At 51.3% G+C, this 22,737-nt stretch overlaps 1 protein-coding gene across 3 annotated transcripts in view; it reads left to right on the top strand.

Moving 5' to 3' along the window:
• Nucleotides 1-22,737, top strand: part of MARCHF2 (membrane associated ring-CH-type finger 2) — a 91,372-nt gene that overhangs the window by 52,217 nt on the left and 16,418 nt on the right. For 2 of the 3 annotated variants that reach the window (XM_054013328.1, XM_054013327.1), the window contains exons 4-5: nucleotides 6,975-7,184; nucleotides 17,520-21,178. In XM_054013328.1, the coding sequence (XP_053869303.1) occupies nucleotides 6,975-7,184; nucleotides 17,520-17,678 (369 nt within the window). In that variant the 3' untranslated portion in view covers nucleotides 17,679-21,178. Of the gene's footprint in view, nucleotides 1-6,974; nucleotides 7,185-17,519; nucleotides 21,179-22,737 lie in introns of those variants that run through there. The other variant, XM_054013329.1, reaches the window with a different exon arrangement.

The following is a 22,737-nucleotide window of genomic DNA, read 5'->3' as shown; positions in this document are numbered from 1 at the left end:
TCACACCCAGGTTACGTCTAAAGCTTGTTGATTCTTTCTTCATAATATCTCTAAGATACAGCCTTTCCCAAGGGCGGCAGAGCGTTCCAAAAAGTGGGGGGACCAATGGGCACCCCCTGTGGTCCCACCCCTGCCCCTTCCCCGAGGCCCTGCCCCCAGCCAAGCTGGAAGCTAAGAGGAGATGAGGATTCTGCCCAGGGTGGGGCCAAAAGCAGCCCCCTGTCCCTGCCCCCCAGGCTCTGTACCCAGGTGGAGGGGCACAGGCTCCCCACAGCTCTTATCCCGACCCAGTTTTGGCCGAGGGGCAGGGCCTCAGAGCTGCAGCCAGCCATGGTAAGAGCCACAGGGGCAGCTATAGGGGGCCACGGTGTGGACCCTCCACCTGCCCGGGATGGGGACATGGGCTGGGGAGGCTGCTCGGGCTCCCCACACCATGAGCAGGTGGAGGGTCTCCTGCAGCTCCCCACAGCTGCTTGTGTGGCTCTTACCATAGCCTGGCTGCAGCTCTGAGGCCCTGCCCCTTGGCCGAAACTGGGTCGGGATAAGAGCTATGTGGGCAGCTGTGGGGAATCAGTGTCTGGATCCTGCACCTGCCCAAGGCTGGGCAGGGAGCCTGGGAGGCAGGGACATGGGCAAGGGGCTGATTTAGACCCTACCCCCCCCAATTGGGTGTCCCTGCGACTCCCACAACTGCCCAGGCTCCCAGGCTGGGCTCCACCAGCTGCTGGCCTGGCCAGGGGGTGCGGCCTTGGGGTGAAGAGGAGGGGAAGGAGGCAATGTCCATTCTGGTGAAAAGAGGATGGGCCAAGCCCCTCCCTGCCCTCCAGCCCCTCCCTGTTCCAGTGCCACTGGTCTTTTCCCTCCATCTGACCCAAACACTCATCATCTTGGGGTATGTCTACACAGCAACTAGACACCCACAGCTGGCTTGTGCTATCCCACTCAGGCTCTCAGGGCTTGGGAGGGGTGCAGGGCTGTTTCATTGTTGTGTAGACTTCTGGGCTCAGGCTGGAGCCTGGGCTCTAGGTCTTGCGGGATGGAAGGGTCCAAGAGCTCGGGCTCCAGCCTGAGCCCTTCCAAGAGAGGTCTTGGAAGACTGGAGGAGGGCTAACACAGTGCCCATCTTTAAAAAGGGGAAAAGGAGGAGCCAGGGACCTATAGACCAGTCAGTCTGACTTTGAAGCTACTAGAGCAGCAGTTCTCAAACTTCTTGCACCGTGAACCCCCTTCTGACAACAGAAATTACTACATGACCCCAGGAGGGGAGACCTAAGCCCACCCCAGCCCTGGCGCCCTGTGTGCTGGAGAGGGCCAAAGCTAAAGCCCAAGGGCTTCTGCCCTGGGCAGGGGGCATGTAACCTTAGCCCCCCTTCCCAGAGCTGAAGCTCTCAGGCTTCAGCCCCGAGCAGTGGGGCTTGGGTTTAGGTTTGGGCCCTAGGCCCCAGCAAGTCTAACACCCGCCTTGGCGATCCCGTTAAAATGGGATCGCGACCCACTTTGGGGTCCTGACCCACAGTTTGAGAAACGCTGTACTAGAGCAATGCGTAAAACTTTACATTTGTGAATACCTGGGGAATGAAGGGGGTAATCACTAGCAGCCAGTATGGATTTACCAAGAACAAATCATGCCAAACCAGCTTGATTTCTTTCCTTGACAGGGTAACTGGTTTGGAGAATGGGGGAATGTGGACTTCAGCAAGGCTTTTGACACAGTCCTATATGACATTCTGATAAGTAAGCTGGAGAAATGTGAGCTTGGCAGAACTACCATTAGGTGGATGCATAACTAGTTAAAAAACTGCAAACAAGGAGTAACTATTAATGGAATGATGTCATATTGGAGGGAGGTCTCAGGTGCGGTTCTATGGGGATCTGTTCGGGGTCCGATGTTATTTAACATCTTTATTAAAGACCTGGATGTAGGAACAGAAAGCATCTTGATCAAGTTTGCAGATGACACAAAGCTGGGCGGGGCTGCCAGCACTTTGGAGGATAGATCTAAAATACAAAGCGTTCTTGATAAATTGGAGAACTGAGCTATAGACAACAAAATGAAATTCAACAAATGTAAGGTGCTACACTTAGAGAAGAAAAAGCAAATGCACCAATACAGAGTGGGGATAACTGGCTTGGCAGTAGCACTGTTGAGAAGGATCTGGGAGTTGTGGTGAATCACAACCTCAACATGAATCAGCAGTTTGATGCTGTTGCAAAAAAAAAAAAAAAAAAAAGCAAATGCAATTTTAGTTGCATGAACAGAGGCATAGCATGAAAGTCACGGGAGGTGATCGTACCGCTCTACTTGGTGCTGGTTAGGCTTCAGCTGAAGTATGTGTCCAATTTTGGTCACCAATGTATAGAAAGGATGTGGAGAAATTGGAAAGGATCCAGAGGTGAGCAACCAATATGATCAAAGGGATGGAATGCAGCCATACGAGCGAAGGCTGAAGGAAGTGGGTATGTTTAGTTTGGAAAAGAGGAGAGGGAGGGGGGACATGATAGCTGTCTTTTGTGACAGGCTGCCATAAAAAAGATGGAGAACCGTTCTTCTCTTTTGCCACAGAGGGCAGGACAAGAGGCAACAGGTTCAAACTACAGCCCAGCAGATTTAGATTAAATCTCAGGGAAAGCTTCCTACCTGTCAGAACAGTAGGGCAATGGAACAGACGCCTCGGGAGGCTGTGGACGCTCCTTCACTGGCGGTTTTCAAAAGGAGGCTGGAGCCATCTGCCTTGCATGGTTTAGACACAAGAAATCCTGCATCTCGGAAGGGGTTTAGACTAGATGACCATTGTGGTTAGGGTGACCAGACAGCAAGTGTGAAAAATTGGGATGGGGTGGAGGGTAATAGGAGCCTATATAAGAAAAAGACCCCAAAATTGGGACTGTCCCTATAAAATCGGGACATCTGGTCACCCTAGTTGTGGTCCCTTCTAACCCTATGATTCTAAGTCTACACAGCAATGAGAGTCCTGCACACCCAAGTCGGCTGTCACGGGCCAGTCGCTGGCTTTTCTTTGCTGTATAGACATACCCTGTGATCTTGACTATTGCAACATCTTTTTCTCTGGCCTTGATAAATGCTATCTTGCCTCATTCATATCTTTCAGAATGCTGCTGCAAAGATCATTCTCCGAGACTGTTGCTTTGGTTATGTCTCTCCTCCTTTTGCATCCGTCCATTGTCTTCCCCTTCTCTATCATATCAAACATAAACTGCTTGTCTTCACATTCAGTGCCCTTCATGGCCTGTCTCCACCCTACCTAGCATCTCTAGTGTAACCCATGTTTCCCATGAGAGCTCCTTCCGCAATGGATTCCCTGGGTACCTATTGCTGCAGAGGCAGACTGAGGTGACACCCCACGTGTACAGGCTGAGGACCTTGCAAACAGGGCTGGTGATTTGCTAAGAGAAGGGGAAATGAGAGTGGAATTAATACAACAGAGCCACTTAAACCGACAGTTGCTTAGAGAAGTGGTTTGCACTAATCCATTTATGTCTCTTTTCTTCAGAAGTGGTTTAAGAGGATTACGGCTCAATAGCCCACTCCTCACCCTGTCCATCACCACCACCCTGCAGGCCATCAGACACCCATGTGCTGCCGAGTTAGGGGAGGGCTGGTTGGAGGGGTCCTGGCACATCTCTTGGGCACTGGCATTGGTCAGAGAGCGGAGCCCCAGAAGCAGGCCTTTGTTCTGCCCTCTTGGAGCAGCTGTGCTACTGCTCTGGGCCGTGCGATAGCAGTGAGCCACAGCTCTCTGTCCCCTCCCTCTCATTGCTCGAGTACTCCGCCTGCAGCATGGCTACTCCCTCCACCTGGGCACTGCTTGGCCAGGCTCCGGCAGTGACACACACATTCTTCCCTCTTCCTGGAGTATTTTGTTCCACACCACGCTAGAGAAAGTGGGATCCTGCTCATTGCCCTCCTCCTTCGCAGTGTGCTTCACTGGGCCATACTGCAGCCACTGGCTTCCTTCAACACATTCCTTCACTGAGTGGCACCAAGCAATGCTCCAAGCCGCATTCCTATCATGTGGGTCTGGGTATTCCACTAGAGGAGACTGCAGTTTTGTTTCAATTCCAGCTGAGGGCATTTCCGCCTACTGGGGAGGGAGTAGCCATGCTGCAGGCGGAGTACTCGAGCAATGAGAGGGAGGGGACAGAGAGCTGTGGCTCACTGCTATCGCACGGCCCAGAGCAGTAGCACAGCTGCTCCAAGAGGGCAGAACAAAGGCCTGCTTCTGGGGCTCCGCTCTCTGACCAATGCCAGTGCCCAAGAGATGTGCCAGGACCCCTCCAACCAGCCCTCCCCTAACTCGGCAGCACATGGGTGTCTGATGGCCTGCAGGGTGGTGGTGATGGACAGGGTGAGGAGTGGGCTATTGAGCCGTAATCCTCTTAAACCACTTCTGAAGAAAAGAGACATAAATGGATTAGTGCAAACCACTTCTCTAAGCAACTGTCGGTTTAAGTGGCTCTGTTGTATTAATTCCACTCTCATTTCCCCTTCTCTGAGCAAATCACCAGCCCTGTTTGCAAGGTCCTCAGCCTGTACACGTGGGGTGTCACCTCAGTCTGCCTCTGCAGCAGTGGGTACCCAGGGAATCCATTGCGGAAGGAGCTCCCACTGAGACAGAGATTACGTTCGCTTAAGCTGCCATAACCCTGCAGTGTTTAATTATACAGTCACCTACAGCATAACTGGTTTTTGGGACTCTCTTATTCCCAGTGACCCTACCATGGAACTCACCCCACTGCAATTCTCTCTGGTACGGTTCTTATGCCTGGATGGCCACTGGCTCTCTTGGCGTGTCTTCCCTTCCCGGGACTGTGACTCACTCTCTGTGGTGCTCTATCTGTTAGTTTGGTCTCTTGTTTTGTTGTCTGTTTAATCATTTTTTGAATGAGAAGAAACCCAACAGTTCTGGAGCATGGACCAAGCAAGAAACCAAAAGCTTGGTCTGCATTACACCTCACCATAGAAACCTTGGGTATGGCTAGCACCTACAGATTCCTTCCTTCTTTTCTTTTTTTTTTCTTCAAAGAAGGTTAAATATAGTATAATCCTCGGAAGAGAGCAACTCCTGTTGTAAAACTTGGTGTCCAGCATAAAAATTAACCAGCACTTTTACTAAATCAAGACCATTCTGCAAGAAACAAATAATGAGATGTCAGCACCCTCTGTCTGGAGGGGGAGAGAGAGCTGGGTTCTTACTAAAACAGCTTCCTACCTTCTGATTGGTACACTAGAAAGAGAACATTTACAGAGGCTCACCCTCGTAACACAGAGCAAGGGTTCATTGTGGGGGGGGGAATCACTGCATCACCAAATGCACAGAGGGAGAAAGGGAGCAAGTCTGTAAAGAAGGGAGAATGTCCTGACAAAGAGCATCTGGCTGGTGAGTGTCTTGTGGCCCGTAGCCCTTGCTTTGACAGTGTCTTCCGGACGGTTGTGCAAAGCAGCTGCCAATGGCTCCTCACACAATGGAAATGCCATTGACTTTGAACTTTGTCAGGGTGAAACAAAGATTTCAGCTCCTTTGCCCACAAGTTTATTTGAGCAAATAGCAAAATCCCTTCCCCGGCCTATGTGGCTGGGCTGAGACTGGGGGAAAGAGTAGTCGAGTCCCTTGGGGGGAAGGTTTCCCTAGTAAACAGGATCATTTTACAGCTGAGTCAGAGCTTTTGACACAGGATGCGCTATAAGAGAAGGTGGGTCTGAGTCGCCTTCCCATGACTGTACTTGGTTTTCTGATGCTCAGCAGCCAGCCTGCCCTGTTCAGGCAAGAGGCTTTCAGTCCACATCCTGCGTGCTGATTTTTTTTCTCATCCTGATTTCCTACTTAGTTAATTCAGCAGGGATTCTCTCTCTCTCTCCTCCCCCCTCCCCCCACCCCTCCATTTGCCACCTCTGAGGCGATGACAGCATCGAGAATATCTTATTTGGAGTTAATCATCCCCTAGACAGAAGGGTCTGGGTAAGCATCAGTGGGGGCACTGGACTGCAGGGCCTAGGAGAGGCCCAAGGTGAAGCGAAGTCTTGGAGATCTCTCCATTTTAGAAAGGCGATTCCATTTCACGGAGGATTTCGAAATTTGGTTTAATTAGGAACAAAACCCAAAAATGTTTAGATTCTCCAGATGGGAATGGTGCCCCACCTCCGGGCTGTCCGGCTGGTGGCTGTGAACCTGGGAGCCCAGGGTCCCCAACAGCCCACCAGGCACGCTACAGAGGACCCAGGTGGGCAAGTTGGCAGAAAACCAGGTAGGTTTCCATCAGAGCCCTGCCCGAATTCCATCCAACCTTCAGCAAAATCAAACTGTCCGTGGTTTTGTCAGAAATTTTCTAACCAGCTCTACTCTGATTTGACTGTTGTGGCATGTTTGATATCACTCAGATTCAGCACCTTTGGAGGATGTATTTGTTCTCTCTAATTCAGTGAAAGAAATGTCTCCTGCTGGCAGAGTGAACAGGAACTCCTGCTTCCTCTCAGCTCCCTGCCCAGGTCCCAGAGCCAGCTAGATTGGATTGCGGGCCTAAAACAAAACTTCTTAATACAAGAGATGAATCCTCGCTGCTAAAGCAATGAATCCTGCACAAACTGTCAGGCTGGCCCATTTGCATTGTACGATTACAGTAAGCATCGCTTAGCAAGATCGGCACTCAGCGTCTACGATGCCTTGTCTGCCAGCAGCAGCCTGCTTTGAGCGCTCTTAGCCAGGTGTTCCCCTCTGCCCATGCAGATGTGTTAGCACCTCCCGTATGCTTGGTTAGTGTTTAAAAAAACATGCTCTGCATTTTTAACCAGTTTTTATGAGGCCTTGTGGGTTATTGTTATAAAGCACCAGGAGCATTTATAGGATGCAAATAATGAGAAGCCAAACACACTATAGCCTCTTATTTCGCTCCCCCACATGCGTATGTATTAGCTCTTGTGCCACTGCCTAATCACCTCTTTCCTCTTCTTCCTGTAGTGGCTGAAGGATCCTGGCCCTCGTAATGAGAAGAGGACCCTCTTCTGTGACATGGTGTGTTTTCTGTTCATTACTCCCCTGGCGGCAATCTCGGGCTGGCTGTGTCTTCGTGGTGCCCAGGATCACTTGCAATTCAACAGCCGGCTGGAAGCCATCGGACTGATAGCACTTACTATTGCACTTTTTACTATCTACGTCCTTTGGACACTGGTGAGTAAACGGCAACATGCAATAGATGCCAAGTGCCACCCAGTACCTGAGCCCAGGGCCCTGTTACATTTAAAGGGGTTTCTCAGTTACAGGAATTCAAAGCAGAGTATCCCAGGAGGATGGTTTATGTTCCCAGAGCTCAGTCATGGCTGTGTCTGCACTTCCTCCATAGCTGCCAAGGGGCAAATATTTGGTTGTTCCCATTAAATACAAATGAATGAAAGTTTAAAATGTAACCTGCTGAGGTCAATGACACTTGAAAACGAGTTTCTGCCCGTGCATGCTAACTCACTGCACATCATCAGGAACGTCTGCAGATGGACATTACGGCAACATGCCCTTTTGGTGTAGTGTGTGCAGTGTGGGATGTAGAAGTGGACAGACCAAGCCTGACATTAGCATGGGGACGGGTGTGGTTAGCGAGCATGGGGAGAGGAGTAAGAAGCCCAGCTGTTCTTTGTCTTCCTGTTTTCAAATAAAAATCCCCGAATCTTGGCACTATGGTAAAAACAATACTGTGGATAAAATATTGTCTGAGCCACCCAAAGAGCATAGGAATCTGCACTCCTGTCAGCCTGGTCAAAGGCTCTATAAAAGATATCAGTGAGGTATAGTCAGGCTCTGTCCAAGAGCAGCACTGTTATGGCGAAGAGGGAAAAGGAGCACTAGCCTTTAGAATGGTTTGTGGGACTCCTCTTGGAGATCAGCTGGGGTCACTGAAGTTCCAGTAGGAAGCTATCAAAAGGATTTCTTAAAAGCTCTGAGAAAATGGCCAGGGGCCACAAAGTGGTCTGTTTAAAAGTCAGACTCCAGCCAAGCTGGAGGAGACCTGCCTTCCTCTTCTCACTTGAAAAATTCTAACTAAGTCTCTCTTGTAGCAGAGCAGTCATTTCTTCTTCCATTGTAGGTGTGTGTGCTCGCCACATGCACCGGTGCTGGAAGGTTTTTTCCTCATTGGTATCCATAGGGGACCGGCTCTGGCACCCTCTAGAGGGGCGCGCGTATGCACTGGTATAAGGGGCACTGCCAGCCCCGTCTCTCCCTCAGTTCCTTCTTACCGCCAGTGCCCCGCGGCTCCCCTTGCTCTATCAAGTTGCTCTCTTTCAGTAGTTGTTTGAACTTTTATTGTGTAAATAGTTGTAGACAGGTGTTAGTGTATTTAGTTATTCATAGTCCCCCGAGGGACTGAGCCGCTCCCCGGGATTCAAGCTGTGCAATCACTGTAAGAAACCTATGCCAATCAAAGATCCACATCTTGGTTGTTTGAATGTCTGGGTGAGTCCCACATTCGTGAAAAGTGCTGTATTTACAAAGGATTCAAGCTTTGGACCAGAAAGGAGAGAGACATCAGGCTCCATGCACTCCTCATGAGGTCTGCTATTGCACCACCCTCGGAGCCTGCACATCTGGACTCGGTGCCAGTACTTTGGCATCGACAAGAAGTGTGTCCCCAACACTAGCTGCCTCGCGACCTCAGTCCTTGTCACCGGTACGGGACAAAAGGCACAAGGAAGGGACACTCCGCAGGTTTCCGTAAGGGTAAAGATAAGGGAAAAGAGGAGCCTGGACCGAATTGGGCCATCTCACCATCACAGGCGTGTAGCCAGGTGGCAGCCTCGCCTATTGGGCTTAGTCCATCCCGCGACCTGCCTCCTACCCCAGGGAGTGGTAGAGGCGTGTGGTACCTCATGGTTCCGTCCACCCCAGAAGCCTTTTAAGCAGCAAAAGACATCTTCTCTCTCCCAGTGCTGCCTATTCCTCAGGAAGAAAGGCTTAAGGACCCCTCCTGCCCACCCATTTCTGAGGGAAAGCCCTCAATGGCACCCCTGCAGAAGTCACCCCCGCGGCACCGTACCCGGGCCCACTTGCCAGGACCAGATTGCAGACCCGCGGCTACTCAGCAGGTTCCCGGCGATCGCCGAGCTCCAGGCACCAATCTCCGGGATCCACACATCGATCACCAGATCTGCGGGACTGGGCCACAGAGGTGCGCCACCGGTCCCCAGAATTCCGGCAGCGGTCACCCAAAAGGTGCCACTCCCTGGTTCACAGGCGTCGCTCACCAGAGCCCCACCTGGAGTCTCAACACCGCTCTTTGGAGAGAGACTGGTTTCCACAGCCCCGGGCACAGTCACCGGAGCCCCATCGCCGGTCACCGGACCATTGCTGGTCACCGGAATCCAGACGTCAGTCACCGGAGCGTCATAGACAATCTCTGCGCTCCTGATCCCGGTCACTGGAGCCTGCGCACCATTCCTGAAGCAGGTGGCGTCGTTCTCCAGATTATTACCAGGCATATGAGTAGTGCTGCTGATTGCCGGATATGCGACATAGCTCAGCGGAGTCCCGATACCACTGCCCAATTGGCAGGCACAAGACCGCCAGACATAGTGGGGAAGCCTACCCTATGGTGGCGCCACCGTGGTCATCAGAGGAAGACTGTTCCTCCTTGGGCTATGAGAGTAAGTAATTGATGGCCCCCAAGGGACCAACTGCCACCTGCCCAGCAAGCGGGTTCTTCCCAGGCATGCGGCCGCAGGGTCAGTGGCCTGGGCCCTGGCAAGTCTATAACACATGGGCAGTTCCCCAGACTGGGGGACCTCAGGCCCAGCACTCAGTCTCAGGGGCACTGGAAGAACCTTCAACCTTAGTGTCTCGACCGGCCACGGGCTCGGATGTCACATCAGTCCAAGGGACCCAAGAGCTACTTCCTCCAGTGGACGTGGTTCCCCAGGCAGTGGGGGTTCCCCGCCCCTCTTCCTGGGCTGGCCGCTGCCGCCTCATTGCCTGATGAGGCAGTAGCTGGCCCATTGCAGACTGTGCCTCAGGACGACGTCAAAGCCCACCAGGAGCTGCTTAAACGGGTGGCAGCCAACCTGGGACTGCAGGCGGAGGAGATGTCCGAACCCATGGACTCCCTATTTGATGTCTTGCGTCAGCAGCCCCGGAAAAGGTGGCTCTATCCGTGCATGATGGGGTAGTAAAAAATCGTAAAAGCCCTGTGGCAGACCCAGGGCCGGTGCAAGGATATTTCGTGCCCTAGACGAAACTTCCACCTTGCGTCCCCCCTCCGGCCCAGGGAGCCAGGGCCGCCCTAGCTATTTTGGTGCCCTACACAGCCCAGGCCTCTGCAGGGGGGCTGTGTGGGGCCCCGTCCCAGGCCTCCACAGGATGGGGGGGCTGGTCCCAGGCCTACGGGGGGGAGTGGGGCTGGCCACTTCCTGTGGGAAAGGGAGTGACCCAGCCCCAGCCTGCTCCGCTCCCCTGGCTCCCAACCGTGCTGAATGCGAGTGCAGGGGGGTGGTTCCCCCTCCCCCCAAGCCTGGGAGCCAGGGGAGCGGAACAGGCTGGGGCTGGGTCATTCCACTTCCCAGGAAGTAGTCAGCCCCCCATCCCCCACGGAGGCCTGGGGCCCCAGCCTGCTCTGCTCCCCTGGCTCCCAGGCTTGGGGGGAGGAGGGAACCGCCCCCCCAGCACTTGCGGCTGGGGCCGGGTCGCTCCACTTACCATGCAGTGAGTGCAGGGTCGGGCCTGGCTGCAATCTTCAGGGGAGTGAGGGCAGGGCTGGGGCGGAGCGGGAGTGGGGGCGGGAAGAGGTGGGGTTGGGGCGGAGCAGGGGCGGGGCCATGGGGAAGAGCCAGAGAGCCCCCCCTGCGGCAGCTCCCAGCCCTGCTGTGCTCCCCTCCACCCGGGGAGCCCCCCCGCGGCAGCGCCCTGCAGCGCCCCCCCCGCCTCCCCTCCGCCTGGGCAGCCCCCACTGTAGCAGCTCCCCGCCCCAGCTCACCTCCGCTCTGCCTTCTCCCCTGAGCACGCCAGCACCGCTCCACTTCTCCCGTCTCCAGGCTTGCCGTGCCAAACACCTGATTGGCGTGGCAAGCCTGGGAGGAGAGGAGAATTAGAGTGGGAGTGGCGTGCTCAGGGGAGAAGGCGGAGCGGAGATGAGCTGGGGCGGGGAGCGGTTCCCCTACATGCCCCCCCCCGCTCCCGCCTACCCCAGCTCACCTCCACTCCACCGCCTCCCCTCAGCATGCTTTTTGGTGCCCCCAACCACTTGGCACCCTAGGCAGCCACCTAGTTCGCCTAGTGGTTGCACCGGCCCTGGGTAGACCCCATCATCCCTGCCACCCATTTCTAAGAGGGCAGAGTGCAAATACTACGTTTCTGCAAAGGGGTTTGAGTACCTATATACACAGCCCTCTCCCGGGTCTCTGGTGGTTGCGGCTGCCAACGAGCGCGACAGGCAGGGGCAGCCCAGATCGACCCAAAAAAATCAAGATGCCGAACGACTTGATCTGTAGGGCAGGAAAATTTATTCAACAGCCAGCCTACAGCTTCGCATCGCAAACCACCAGGCTCTGCTCGGCAGGTATCACTTCAGTATATGGCAGGCCATGGCCAAGTTTGCTGATTCACTCCCGCAGGACACCAAATGGAAGTTCGATGCCATACTAGAGGAGGGCAGGGCAATTGCAAGAGTCTCCCTCCAGGCCACCTCAGATGCGGCAGACTCTGCAGCCAGAGCGATGGCCTCTTGTGGTGGCCATGAGAAGGGCATAATGTCTTCAATCATCCAGTCTGTTGGCAGAAGTCCAACAGTCCATTCAGGACCTCCCGTTCAACGGCTCGGCCCTGTTTGCTGAACAAACTGACAGCAGATTACACGGCCTAAAAGACTCGAGGGCCACTCTTTGCTCGCTGGGCCTGTACATTCCGGCCCATGCTAAAAAGAGATTTAAACCTCAGCAAATGCAGAGGTTCATGGGCCAGACCAGAGTGGAACCGTACTGCAGAAAGAGATGGGGATATAGGCATTGCCAAGGCCAGTCACCTGCAGTGGGGCCGCATTTGGGCTCGAGCCGTGCCCCTCACAAAAACAGGCAATCATTGTGGGGGGACGTTCGAGGGCGACCTCCCAACCTGCAACCAGGATCTGTCTCACCCTTTATTTTCCCACCATTTGTTATCTTTCCTTCCTGCTTGGACCTCCATAACTACAGACTGCTAGGTCCTCAATACAGTGGCAGCGGGGTATATCCTCCAATTTGGTTCTATCCCCCCTTCCAACACCCTTCCCCGTCCCTTCTCAGGGACCCATCTCACGAGCAATTGCTCGCCTAGAAGATGCAAGCCCTCCTGTGTCTGGGCGCCGTGGAGGCAGTTCCAGCAGAATGAAGAGGGAAAGGTTTTTACTCCCGGTACTTTCCCATTTTGAAGGCCAAAGGAGGGCTACGGCCATCCTGGACCTGCGAGACCTCAACAAATATCTCAAGAAGTTGACGTTTCGCATGGTCTCCCTGGCCTCCATCATCCCCTCCCTGGATCCTGGAGACTGGTATGCCATCCTCAACCTAAAAGACACTTACTTTCACATCTCAAAATTTCCCGGATACAAGAGATTTCTACGTTTTGTGGTCGGTCAGACACATTACCAGTTCGCAGTGCTCCCATTCGGCCTAGTAACAGCACCAGGAGTGTTTAGAAAGTGCATGGCAGTGGTTGCAGCTTACCTCAGACATCAGGGGGTCCAGATCAATCCCTGGCTGGATGACTGGCTCATTAAGGGTTGCTCCCACAAGCAGGTGCAGTGCAGTATCGAGGTGTTGCAAGCCACTTGTCATGCCCTGGGCCTGTTGATAAACAAACAAAAATCAACATTGGTCCCTGCTCAGAGGATAGAGTTCATCGGAGCAGTCCTCGACTTTACCCAAGCCAGAAGTTCTTACCACAAGCCAGGTTCAGAGCAATGTCAGATCTGATTGCCCAAGTCATCGCACACCCAGTCACCACAGCTCAGGTCTGTTTCAGACCCCTAGGGCACATGGCTGCGTGCACCTACATACTCCAGTATCAAAGACTGCGGCTGAAGTCCCTTCAAATGTGGTTGTCATTCCACAGCCAGACACCCCTTGGAGGGGTTCCTCATGATCCTGGCCCAGTTACTCACCTCCCTCCAATGGTGGTGCAACCCGAATCCGGTGATGGAAGGGGTTCCATTCGTGGCTCCATGGCCCACAGTGTCCCTGGTGTCGGATGCGTCCAACCTCGGCTGGGGAGTGCACCGTGGTGCCCTCAAAACTCAAGGACTATGGTCATGGGAGGAGCTGTCGCTTCACATAAAGGTCAGAAAGCTCAGGGCCATTTGCCTGGTGTGTGAAGTGTTTCTTCCCCCATCTATCTGGTCGAGTGTAACGATGTAAATAGTGGTTAAAAAAAGTAAACATTTAAACTTTTAAAATTGTACCAGTTAAATGTTTAACCATTAGGCTCTGCTGCTGTCCCACGCACCTGGGATCCTGGCTGCGCTGTGTCCCCCACGCAGAGCCCTGGACGCGGGGCCGGCAGCCAGGATGCTGGGGCACAGGTTGGCAGCTGAGACTCTGGGCACAGGAGGCCAACAGCCAGGGTGCTGGGGGCCAGCAGTGGAGTCCCACAGCAGTTTAAACGTTAACCGTAATACCTTACCGATAAGACTGATGCTTATCGATTAACCATTTAACATTTTACATCCCAAGTCGAGTGTGGTGCAGGTACTGACAGACAACGCGGCCTCCATGTTCTATGTCAACATACAAAGGGGGAGCAAGGAAGCCCTTCGCCTGTGGGACTTATGCATCCAGCACACTATCCACCTGGAAGCCTCGAACCTCCCTGGTGTCCAGAACACGCTGGTGGATCGCCTCAGCAGGTCCTTCTTCTCTCACTACGAGTGGTCCCTCCACTCAGAGGTTTCCCAGATGCTCTTCCAGAGATGGGGAGCTCCCCAAGTGGACCTGTTTGCCAGCAGACAGTACAGGAAATGCCACCAATTCTGTTCACTACAAGGCCTCGACAGCAGCTCGCTGTCGGGTGCCTTCCTTCTGTCATGGTCAGAGGGTCTCATGTATGGCTTTCCACCAGACCTGCTAATCAGCAGGGTCCTTTCCAAGATCAAGAGGGATCAGGCACAAGTCATTATGATCGAACCGGCCTGGCCTCGCGAGCATTGGTTTGGCACTGTCATGGACTTGGCAGTGGCAGCCACATGGACTCTTCCTGGCCATCCGGACCTGCTCTCTCAGGATCACAGACGGTTGCTGCACCCGAACCTCACTTCTCTCCACCTCACAGCATGAATGCTGCGTGGCTGAGCCCCAAGGAGCAGGCCTGCTCCCATCAGGTTCTTCTGGAAAGCAGAAAGTCCTCCACTAGAGCCACCTACCACATGCATCCGACGAAGTGGATATTCACCCACCACAGCTTATGCTCCAATATGTCTGTTAGTCTATAAGGTGCCACAGGACTCTTTGTCGCTTTTTACAGATTCAGACTAACACGGCTACCCCTCTGATACTTGACTACCTTGCGAAGTGGGAACACTTCTCTTGCTAGGCTTTGGAGCGGAATATTTCCCGTTAGTGTCTCTTTACAATCCATCCTGGACTACCTCCTGCATCTAAAGCGCCAGGGCCTTGCCATCGATCAAGATGCACTTGGCAGCCATATCAGCCTTTCATCCGCACGTCCAGGGAAGATCAGTATGCTCACATAAGATGATCAGGTTCCTCAAGGGCCTCAAGAGGCTGTTTCCTCCGGTCCGGGATCTGATTCCCCAATGGGACCTCAATCTAGTCCTTTCCAGGCTTACTGGTCCTCCATTCGAGCCTCTTGCTCTCTCTCTCACACCTGTCATGGAAGGTCGCATTCCTTCGGCGAGGCGAGTCTCCGAGATTAAAGCCCTCACTTCGGAGCCCTCGTATACGGTGTTCTACAAGGACAAGGTGCAGCTGCAACCCTATCCTGCCGAAGGTGGCGTCGCGCTTCCATGTCAATCAGGATATCTTCCTCTCAGTGTCCTGTCCCAAGCCTCACAAGACCAACGAGGACAGACACCTGCACGCTCTAGATGTCAGGCGTGCCCTGGCTTTCTACTTGGAGTGCATCCAGCCCTTCCACAGATCAACTCAGCTCTTTATTGCAATAGCTGACAGGAGGAAGGGTCATCTGGTGTCCTTTCAGAGGATTTCAAACTGGATCACCACCTGCATCCGCACTTGTTGCGAGTTGGCGCAGGCTGTACCTCCACAGATAGTGAAGACTCACTCGCCTAGAGCTCAGGCGTCTTCGGCTGCCTTCCTGGTGCATGATCCTATCCAGGACATCTGCAGGGCTGCCACATGATCTTCGGTACATACATTCACCACGCACTACACCATTACCCAGCAGGCCAGAGATGACGCTGGATTTGGCAAAGCTGTGTTGCAGTCGACACGGCCATGAACTCCTGCCCGCCTCCAGAGATACTGCTTGGGAGTCACCTACAATGGAATGGACATGAGCAATCATTGAAGAAGAAAAAACGGTTACTAATCTTTCATAACTGTTCTTCAAGATGTATTGCTCATGTCCATTCCATGACCCACAGTCCTTCGCCGCTGTCGGAGTTCTGACTAGAAGGAACTGAGGGAGGGAGGGGGCCGGCAGTGCCCCTTATACCAGTGCATACACATGCCACTCCAGAGGGCGCCAGAGCCAGTCCCCTACTGATACCACTGAGGAAAAAACTACCGGCACCAGTGCATGTGGTGAGCACACACACCTACCATGGAATGGACACGAGCAACACATCTCGAAGAACAACAGTTACGAAAGGTTAGTAACAGTTTTTTCTTACTCACAGTACATAGCGTTCTCTGTTATAGCAGAACAGCCTAGCAATACTGCCTTAAAATTGTCTGTCGCTGCCTTGGAGTTAACAAGGCACCATAGACTACTGGGAATCTGTAACTGACATTGTTTCTGGGCTCTCTGCCTCAGCTGTGCATGGGATGCTCTGGGCATTGTTACTGGGAACAGGTTCTTCATGCACGCTCCCCACTTGCCCACCTCCAGGGCATGTTGAAGAAGTCAGTCAGGAGCACATGGCCTGAGAGAGGGGGAAAATCAGTCTGAATTTGACAGCTAAAGGCAGTGTCATGTCATGTTGTATCTGTGTGCCCACCCCCACCCCCTCTTTCTGAAACACAAAGAACTGACCAAAGTCTCGGGCATAGTTCCCAGCCTTCTTTGGTTGGAGCCTTCCCCTCCCCACATAGATTGTTGCCCCCTTTCTTCAGTGTTATGCCCCTCACTGTGTTGTGGTTCCTCCGTTTTCTGTCCAGTTTCTCTGTGGGTTTGTGGATGTGGCTCTTTATTTTGTTTTCATTCTCCTTCTCCATCCCTTTTCCACTCCCCAAACACACACACGCTGTCTCTGCTGCCATATGGCCAGAAAGGGAGAAAATTGGAGGTGGGGCGCAAATAGGCAGGTGATGGTTCACAACTCTGTGGGTAGACCACAACAAGAGTGTTCCCCTCCCCTTCAGCTTTGGGAACCCCAGGTCTGGTGTGAAAACTTAGCCCAAATTGTGCTGCAGGGTCCTGATTTGAAACAGTTTGTGGAGTCTCATGTCCGTCATCCCAGCCTGCTTCAGGGGTTCTAGTTCCATCCAGCCGTATGGCCTGGCAAACTTCAGTTGCCTCATTTCTGGTTCAGGCTGAGTCATGGGCTCAGCTGTGGGAGGAAATGCAGGTCCCTCTGGGAGCAGGGATGTTTTCAGAGGGAAATGAGGAAAGGCTGAAAGCGCAACCGAAGTGTAGTAACTGCGGGCAGGAAAACAAGTTACTGCAAGAACTTCAAAAAACAGAGCTTGGGGCCAAGCTCCACCATCGCCTGCCAATTGTAGGGATTTGACCATATGAGATTCACTCATTCTCCTGATCCTGCTATAGACCAGCCTTGCTGAATGTTTCCTCCCAGAATGCCTGGTGGGACGTTCATTCTAACCCCAGATCTGGCGCTCTGGTTAACTCATGCACAGGACTAAGATTCCTGTTGCAGTCCCTTACAGAGACACCCTGTACTTCCATGGTATCTCCATAGATCCTCTCCAGAGGGCACTGGGACTGGTGTAAACCAAATCAAGCAAACTCTGGCCCAGGAATGTGTGCTCTCAGCAAATCCAGCTGGTCTGTATTACTAGTTAGGGACAATTTCTTAAAATAAGAAAACAACAGAAATCAAGGTCTTGAGTTTACAAACAATCAGTGAAATTCCTCAGCAAAGGCCTGAAGCTCAAGGCCTGAAGAGATGTGTCCCAGCCACTTCAGGCACAGCTTTGTCTCCCTTAGCTTCAGTGGGCTGTGGAAAGAGTGCAGGAATACATTTTGCAGGGCTCAGGAAAGCAGCTAGTTCTGCCATTGTATCACACTAGCTGTTCCCAGCATTGTCCTCTACTGGGCACAGACATTCACCTCCCATCCATTCTGTGGCAGGCCCAGGCAGCTCAGTAATCAGACTGATACTTTGTTGTCCATCAGGTTTCATTCCGTTATCATTGCCAGCTGTATTCAGAGTGGAGAAGGACCAATCAGAAAGTCCGCTTAATGATTCCGGACTCCAAGAACTCTCATCCTGTCCAGCATTCCCTGCTCTCCACCAAGCTCATGAAGAAGAATGCAGATGAAACAACTGTGTGAGTTATCCCATGCCAGGTATCCTCCGAATGGGGCAGCTGTGAGCAAGGAGAGGACGAGAGCGGCTTTTGCAGGAATGTCGGCAGAGAAGCGGATTGAATCTTTTTCTGTGGACAAGATGTGTGGAAGCTGCAGCGACCTGGCAAAACAGTCATCCCAACCAAAGGGACTTTGCACTCAGCGAGTACAGTACTTTAGTTTGAGGCAAACAAACAGATGATAAACATTTGGCTGTGTGAGATGGCCCCAAAGGGCTGAGTCCACAGAGACAGAAAGCCATATGTGTTTATCTGCCAGAATTCTTTCTTAAAACTAAATACGTTATGTGGAAAAAATCCCTCTATATAGCTATATATAAATATTATTTTTAATGGCCATGCATATTGTGTTTCAGTCCTTTTTTGTGTTGATATAGACATTGTTCTAAGCTTCAGTATAGAAGCTGGCAGCCTGATCTCACTCAGAGGTTGAATCTGGGCTGTTTCTCAAGATGAGCATATAAAGAACACTTCTCACTGGACATTGCTAAAAGTTCCCGTCTCCTTTGCACTACATGGATTTTGAGATCATCGCAGCAGGTTTTCTCCTTTGTTTTCTGTAGTGGTGGTGTTGTCCTTTTGACAAGGTTGTGTGTGCTTTTAATAATTATTATAATCCCAGAAGGAGTAAAATGACATAATACTGAATGGAGACATTTTGTATTGTAAAATACTGTAATCTTGAAAATTTCACAATCTTTCAGAATATGAAAACTCTCACTTGAAGCTGTGAGCTCATAAAATATGAAATTATCACTTTATCCCTAGGACTCTGCTGTGTTCAGCTGTTGGTATAATATTATTCCCGCTAAAAATAACACAGTGATTGACTCTAGGTGCTAAGAGGATATGATCCTAAAAATTACTGCATGGGCCAGAGACAGCCCCTTATTTGCTTAAAACTGCTAAAGGCTAAGAGAGGAGCTGTCGCCACCCCCAAAAGAGCAGAGTTGGGTTCTCATTGGCTAATGTATCCTGTTCATGTTCCCTAAGATCAACATGTACCCTGCTAGAAGTCGGAGATACACTACCATTAGCTCCTGCATGTACCTTACTGGACACGTTCATGTTCTGCAGCCCGAGCAGCAGGTTGGGAAAGCCTTAGGACTCCCTGCATAGTGACCTTCTGTACACACAGCCCCTGGTGCTGCTATTTGGAGAGTAACTGAAATCGCTGCCTGGACCATTGGTGGCCCTAACACAGGTATTTTCCTGGGTTTTCAGGGCTGAATGGCCTCCTGGGTCACTCTCTAGTCCATGGGTCTAGGGCTCTTGTTGCCACCTGGTGCATCCAGTTGCCTCTGCAATAAGCTTAGCAAATGGCCCTTGACACCTTGCAGTGGAAGATCTGCCAAGGGATTTCCAGCAACTCTTCCTTAATAGCTAGTGTAAAAGTTCCTCTTCCTGGCTTTGGCCTTCAGTCCTTGCCTCATCCTCTTCCATCCCCCACTTCTGTGACCCTCAAATAATCCCTCCTCTATTTAATATTCTACTGTACACAGTGCTTTGCTTCCACATCCCAGAACAGATCTAGTCGGCAGGTGTTCTGTAACCATGGTCTAGGCGAATGCAGCCTTGGCAAGTGCTCTAATTATAGAGAGCTATTTTGGAGAGCAATATTCTGAGATCCAAATACTGCAACTATTAAGGGAAATAACAAAGAGTAGGCAGGCTTGAATTGTAGCCCTATACTTGCATCCATGCACCATGATTCTGGGACTCGAGTCGCTGAACCCAGAGATGGGATTTAGCTGGGATAGCAGAGTTCTGGGCCTTAGCCCCGTAGTTCCCAAATTGCTGGTTTCTAAATCCAACCTCCCCTTTTCCGTGTTCTCGCATGCCTGGCTGAGCTGGATCCTTTCGCCAGAGCGGCCCCTCTCCCCTCCCTTTCGGTTTGGATCAAATTAAAGAAATCCTTGATAGGCAATGCTGGCCTGACTGACCATGCGAAATGCTCAGCTCTCTACTGGAGTCGATGGTTCCATGTGGCCAGAGCGTTGCTGTGTGGCAGGCTTCCCTCCTGTGTCTGCCTTGCACTATTCATTTGTGATTGGGCAATAGGTTGCTGTGGAACGTCTTTCACTCTTTTCTCCGAGGGTTCTGTGCGGGTTTGTTCATGTTCCCATCACTGATTGAGGGAAAGTCTCTTCTCTTGTCTGATAGCTGAGCAAGTGTGCCTTGTTCCTGGGTACCTGGGACAATAGTTCTCTCCTTTGTCACATCCATACAGGACAGAGGGTTTGCTCCCATCTTCCCACTGCTGCCTTTCTTCCCAACTTCCTGGGAAGGCCCTTGTCTCTTCCCTTCTGCTGGTTACCCTTCATTCTAGGAGCAGCCTTCCCTTACCCCTTCAGTTCAATCTAGACTCTCCAAGGAGGCTGGCATCCCCTACTGAATTCCTTCCAGCCCTGTGAGACATGAAAGGTTTCAGGGTAGCAGCCGTGTTAGTCTGTATCGGCAAAAAGAACAGGAGTACTTGTGGCACCTTAGAGACTAACAAATTTATTAGAGCATAAGCTTTCGTGGGCTACAGCCCACTTCTTCGGATGCACTCTATATGCACTCCTTTTCTTTGTGAGACATGAAAGGCTCCTTCAGCAGAGGTGCAATCTGAGGGACCAGTGGGTGGCTGCACAACAGTAATCAAAATCCCGTTAGCGTTTGTGTGAAATCACGAGGAGCCCATTCAGACTCCTGGCAGCTCCTGAATGCAGCTGCAGGCTGCGCCACAGGTTTGGCCAGGTCTCTCTAGTGCTTTCCAAGAGCCACCGGAACTCCCTGACACTGGCTGCTGGGTTCTTGGAAAAGCACAGCCACACTTCCAGGCTTAACTGCTCTTAAGTACAAGCTGCCGCCCACTCCTTGCTGTTTTCTGCATTTGTGTGTCGCACATGCTGCTCCATTCCTCCCCGGGATGTGAGATCTGGTTACAGCCATTCACTGTGAAGACACCCATGTCTTGGGTGCATTTTTCTCCAAATGTGTTCCCTTTTCTTTGACCTCCCCAGATCCAACCAGCCCCTGGGAGGTGGGTCCTATGACACATCTAGCACAGACCTAAGTCTCAAAATTCAGCCCATAGTCATGTGCAGTCATGATAATAGTAATGACTGTAATGTAACCAGTCTTTCAAATAGAAACCCAGCGTTGATACAAATCTGCAACTGTGAAACCTGGGAGTCCCTCTCTCAGGTGATAGGGGTGGCTGATCCTCTCCCATGGCAGTGTAGCTTTATTTTCTCTCTGCATCCTTGTATTTATAATACTTTCCAAGTAATCTGAGTTGTTGCATGTGCCCCTGTAAAATGGTGTTACCCACTTTTGAATCCTCTAGGGCCTCCTCCTTCCCAGCGGAGACATTTAGCTCTTGTGGAGTCTGGAAAATCAGCGTCTCTGCTCTCGCACATTCTCGTGTCCCGGAGGAAATACACCGTGTGATTATGTAAATAAAAGTGAAACAACTTTTGTGGTGGTTGTGTTGTTATTGGAAGAGGCAGGATGTGCTCAGGGACAAATGCTTGCTGGAAAGAAACAGCCTTCCAGTCTCACTTAGCCAGGCCATGATTATAGAGTACTGCAGAGATTGTCGCAGCCCGGCTTCTGTAAAGCCCCAGCGTTTAGATACCTGCGCTGCTAAACCAGAGCTGAAAGCTGCTTTCTGGCTAAAGGCATGCAAATACAAGCATCTTCCCCTGCGTCAGAGCCCACAAAACCACACTTGAGGAAGAAGGCTGCACTGGTTAAAAAACCTCTTCTAAACCAGGTTGAAGTGATGGCAGCTATTAAAAAATGATATAACAAATGGAAGAAAGGGAAAGTTGATAGTAAAGACTATAAATCAGAAATCAGAGGGGTAGCCATGTTAGTCTGAATCTGTAAAAAGCAACAGAGGGTCCTGTGGCACCTTTGAGACTAACAGAAGTATTGGGAGCATAAGCTTTCGTGGGTAAGAACCTCACTTCTTCAGATGCAAGTAATGGAAATCTCCAGAGGCAGGTATAAATCAGTGTGGAGATAACGAGGTTAGTTCAATCAGGGAGGGTGAGGTTCTCTGCTAGCAGTTGAGGTGTGAACACCAAGGGAGGAGAAACTGCTTCTGTAGTTGGATAGCCATTCACAGTCTTTGTTTAATCGTGATCTGATGGTGTCAAATTTGCAAATGAACTGGAGCTCAGCAGTTTCTCTTTGGAGTCTGGTCCTGAAGTTTTTTTGCTGTAAGATGGCTACCTTTACATCTGCTATTTTGTGGTCAGGGAGGTTGAAGTGTTCTCCTACAGGTTTTTGTATATTGCCATTCCTGATATCTGACTTGTGTCCATTTATCCTCTTGCGTAGTGACTGTCCAGTTTGGCCAATATACATAGCAGAGGGGCATTGCTGGCATATGATGGCATATATAACATTGGTGGACGTGCAGGTGAATGAGCCGGTGATGTTGTAGCTGATCTGGTTAGGTCCTGTGATGGTGTTGCTGGTGTAGATATGTGGGCAGAGTTGGCATCTATAAATCAGAAGTTAGGACTGAAAAGGGACACAAAGAAAAATCTGTGGCCAGCAGAGTTAAGGACAATAAGGAGGAGTTTTTAAAATATATTAGTAACAAAAAGAAACCTGGCAATTATATTGGTCCATTACTAGTGGAAATGGTAAAATTATCAATAATGCAGAAAAGGCAGACATTTTCAATAAATATTTCTGTTCTGTAGCTGGGGGAAAAACATGATATAGTCTCATCATATGGTGGTAACACTCTTTCCCTTGCACTAGTATCTCTGGAGGATGTTAAACAGCAGTTACTGATGTTAGACATTTTTAAATCACTAGGCCTAGACAACTTGCACACAGGCGTTTTAAAAGAGCTTGTGGAGGAGCTCACTGGATTGTTAATGTTGATTTTCAGTAAGTCTTAGAGCACTGGGGAAGTTCCAGAAGTCTGGAAGAAAGCTAATGTTGTGCCAGGTTTTAAAAAGGGTAACCAGGATGACCTGGGTAGGTGTAGGCCTGTCAACCTGATGTCGATTCCA

This window comes from Malaclemys terrapin, chromosome 24, assembly GCF_027887155.1.
Source record: "Malaclemys terrapin pileata isolate rMalTer1 chromosome 24, rMalTer1.hap1, whole genome shotgun sequence".
Classification (NCBI taxonomy): domain Eukaryota; kingdom Metazoa; phylum Chordata; order Testudines; family Emydidae; genus Malaclemys; species Malaclemys terrapin.
The sequence above is the reverse complement of the archived record's forward strand: the minus strand, read 5'-3'. Positions and strand labels throughout refer to the sequence as shown.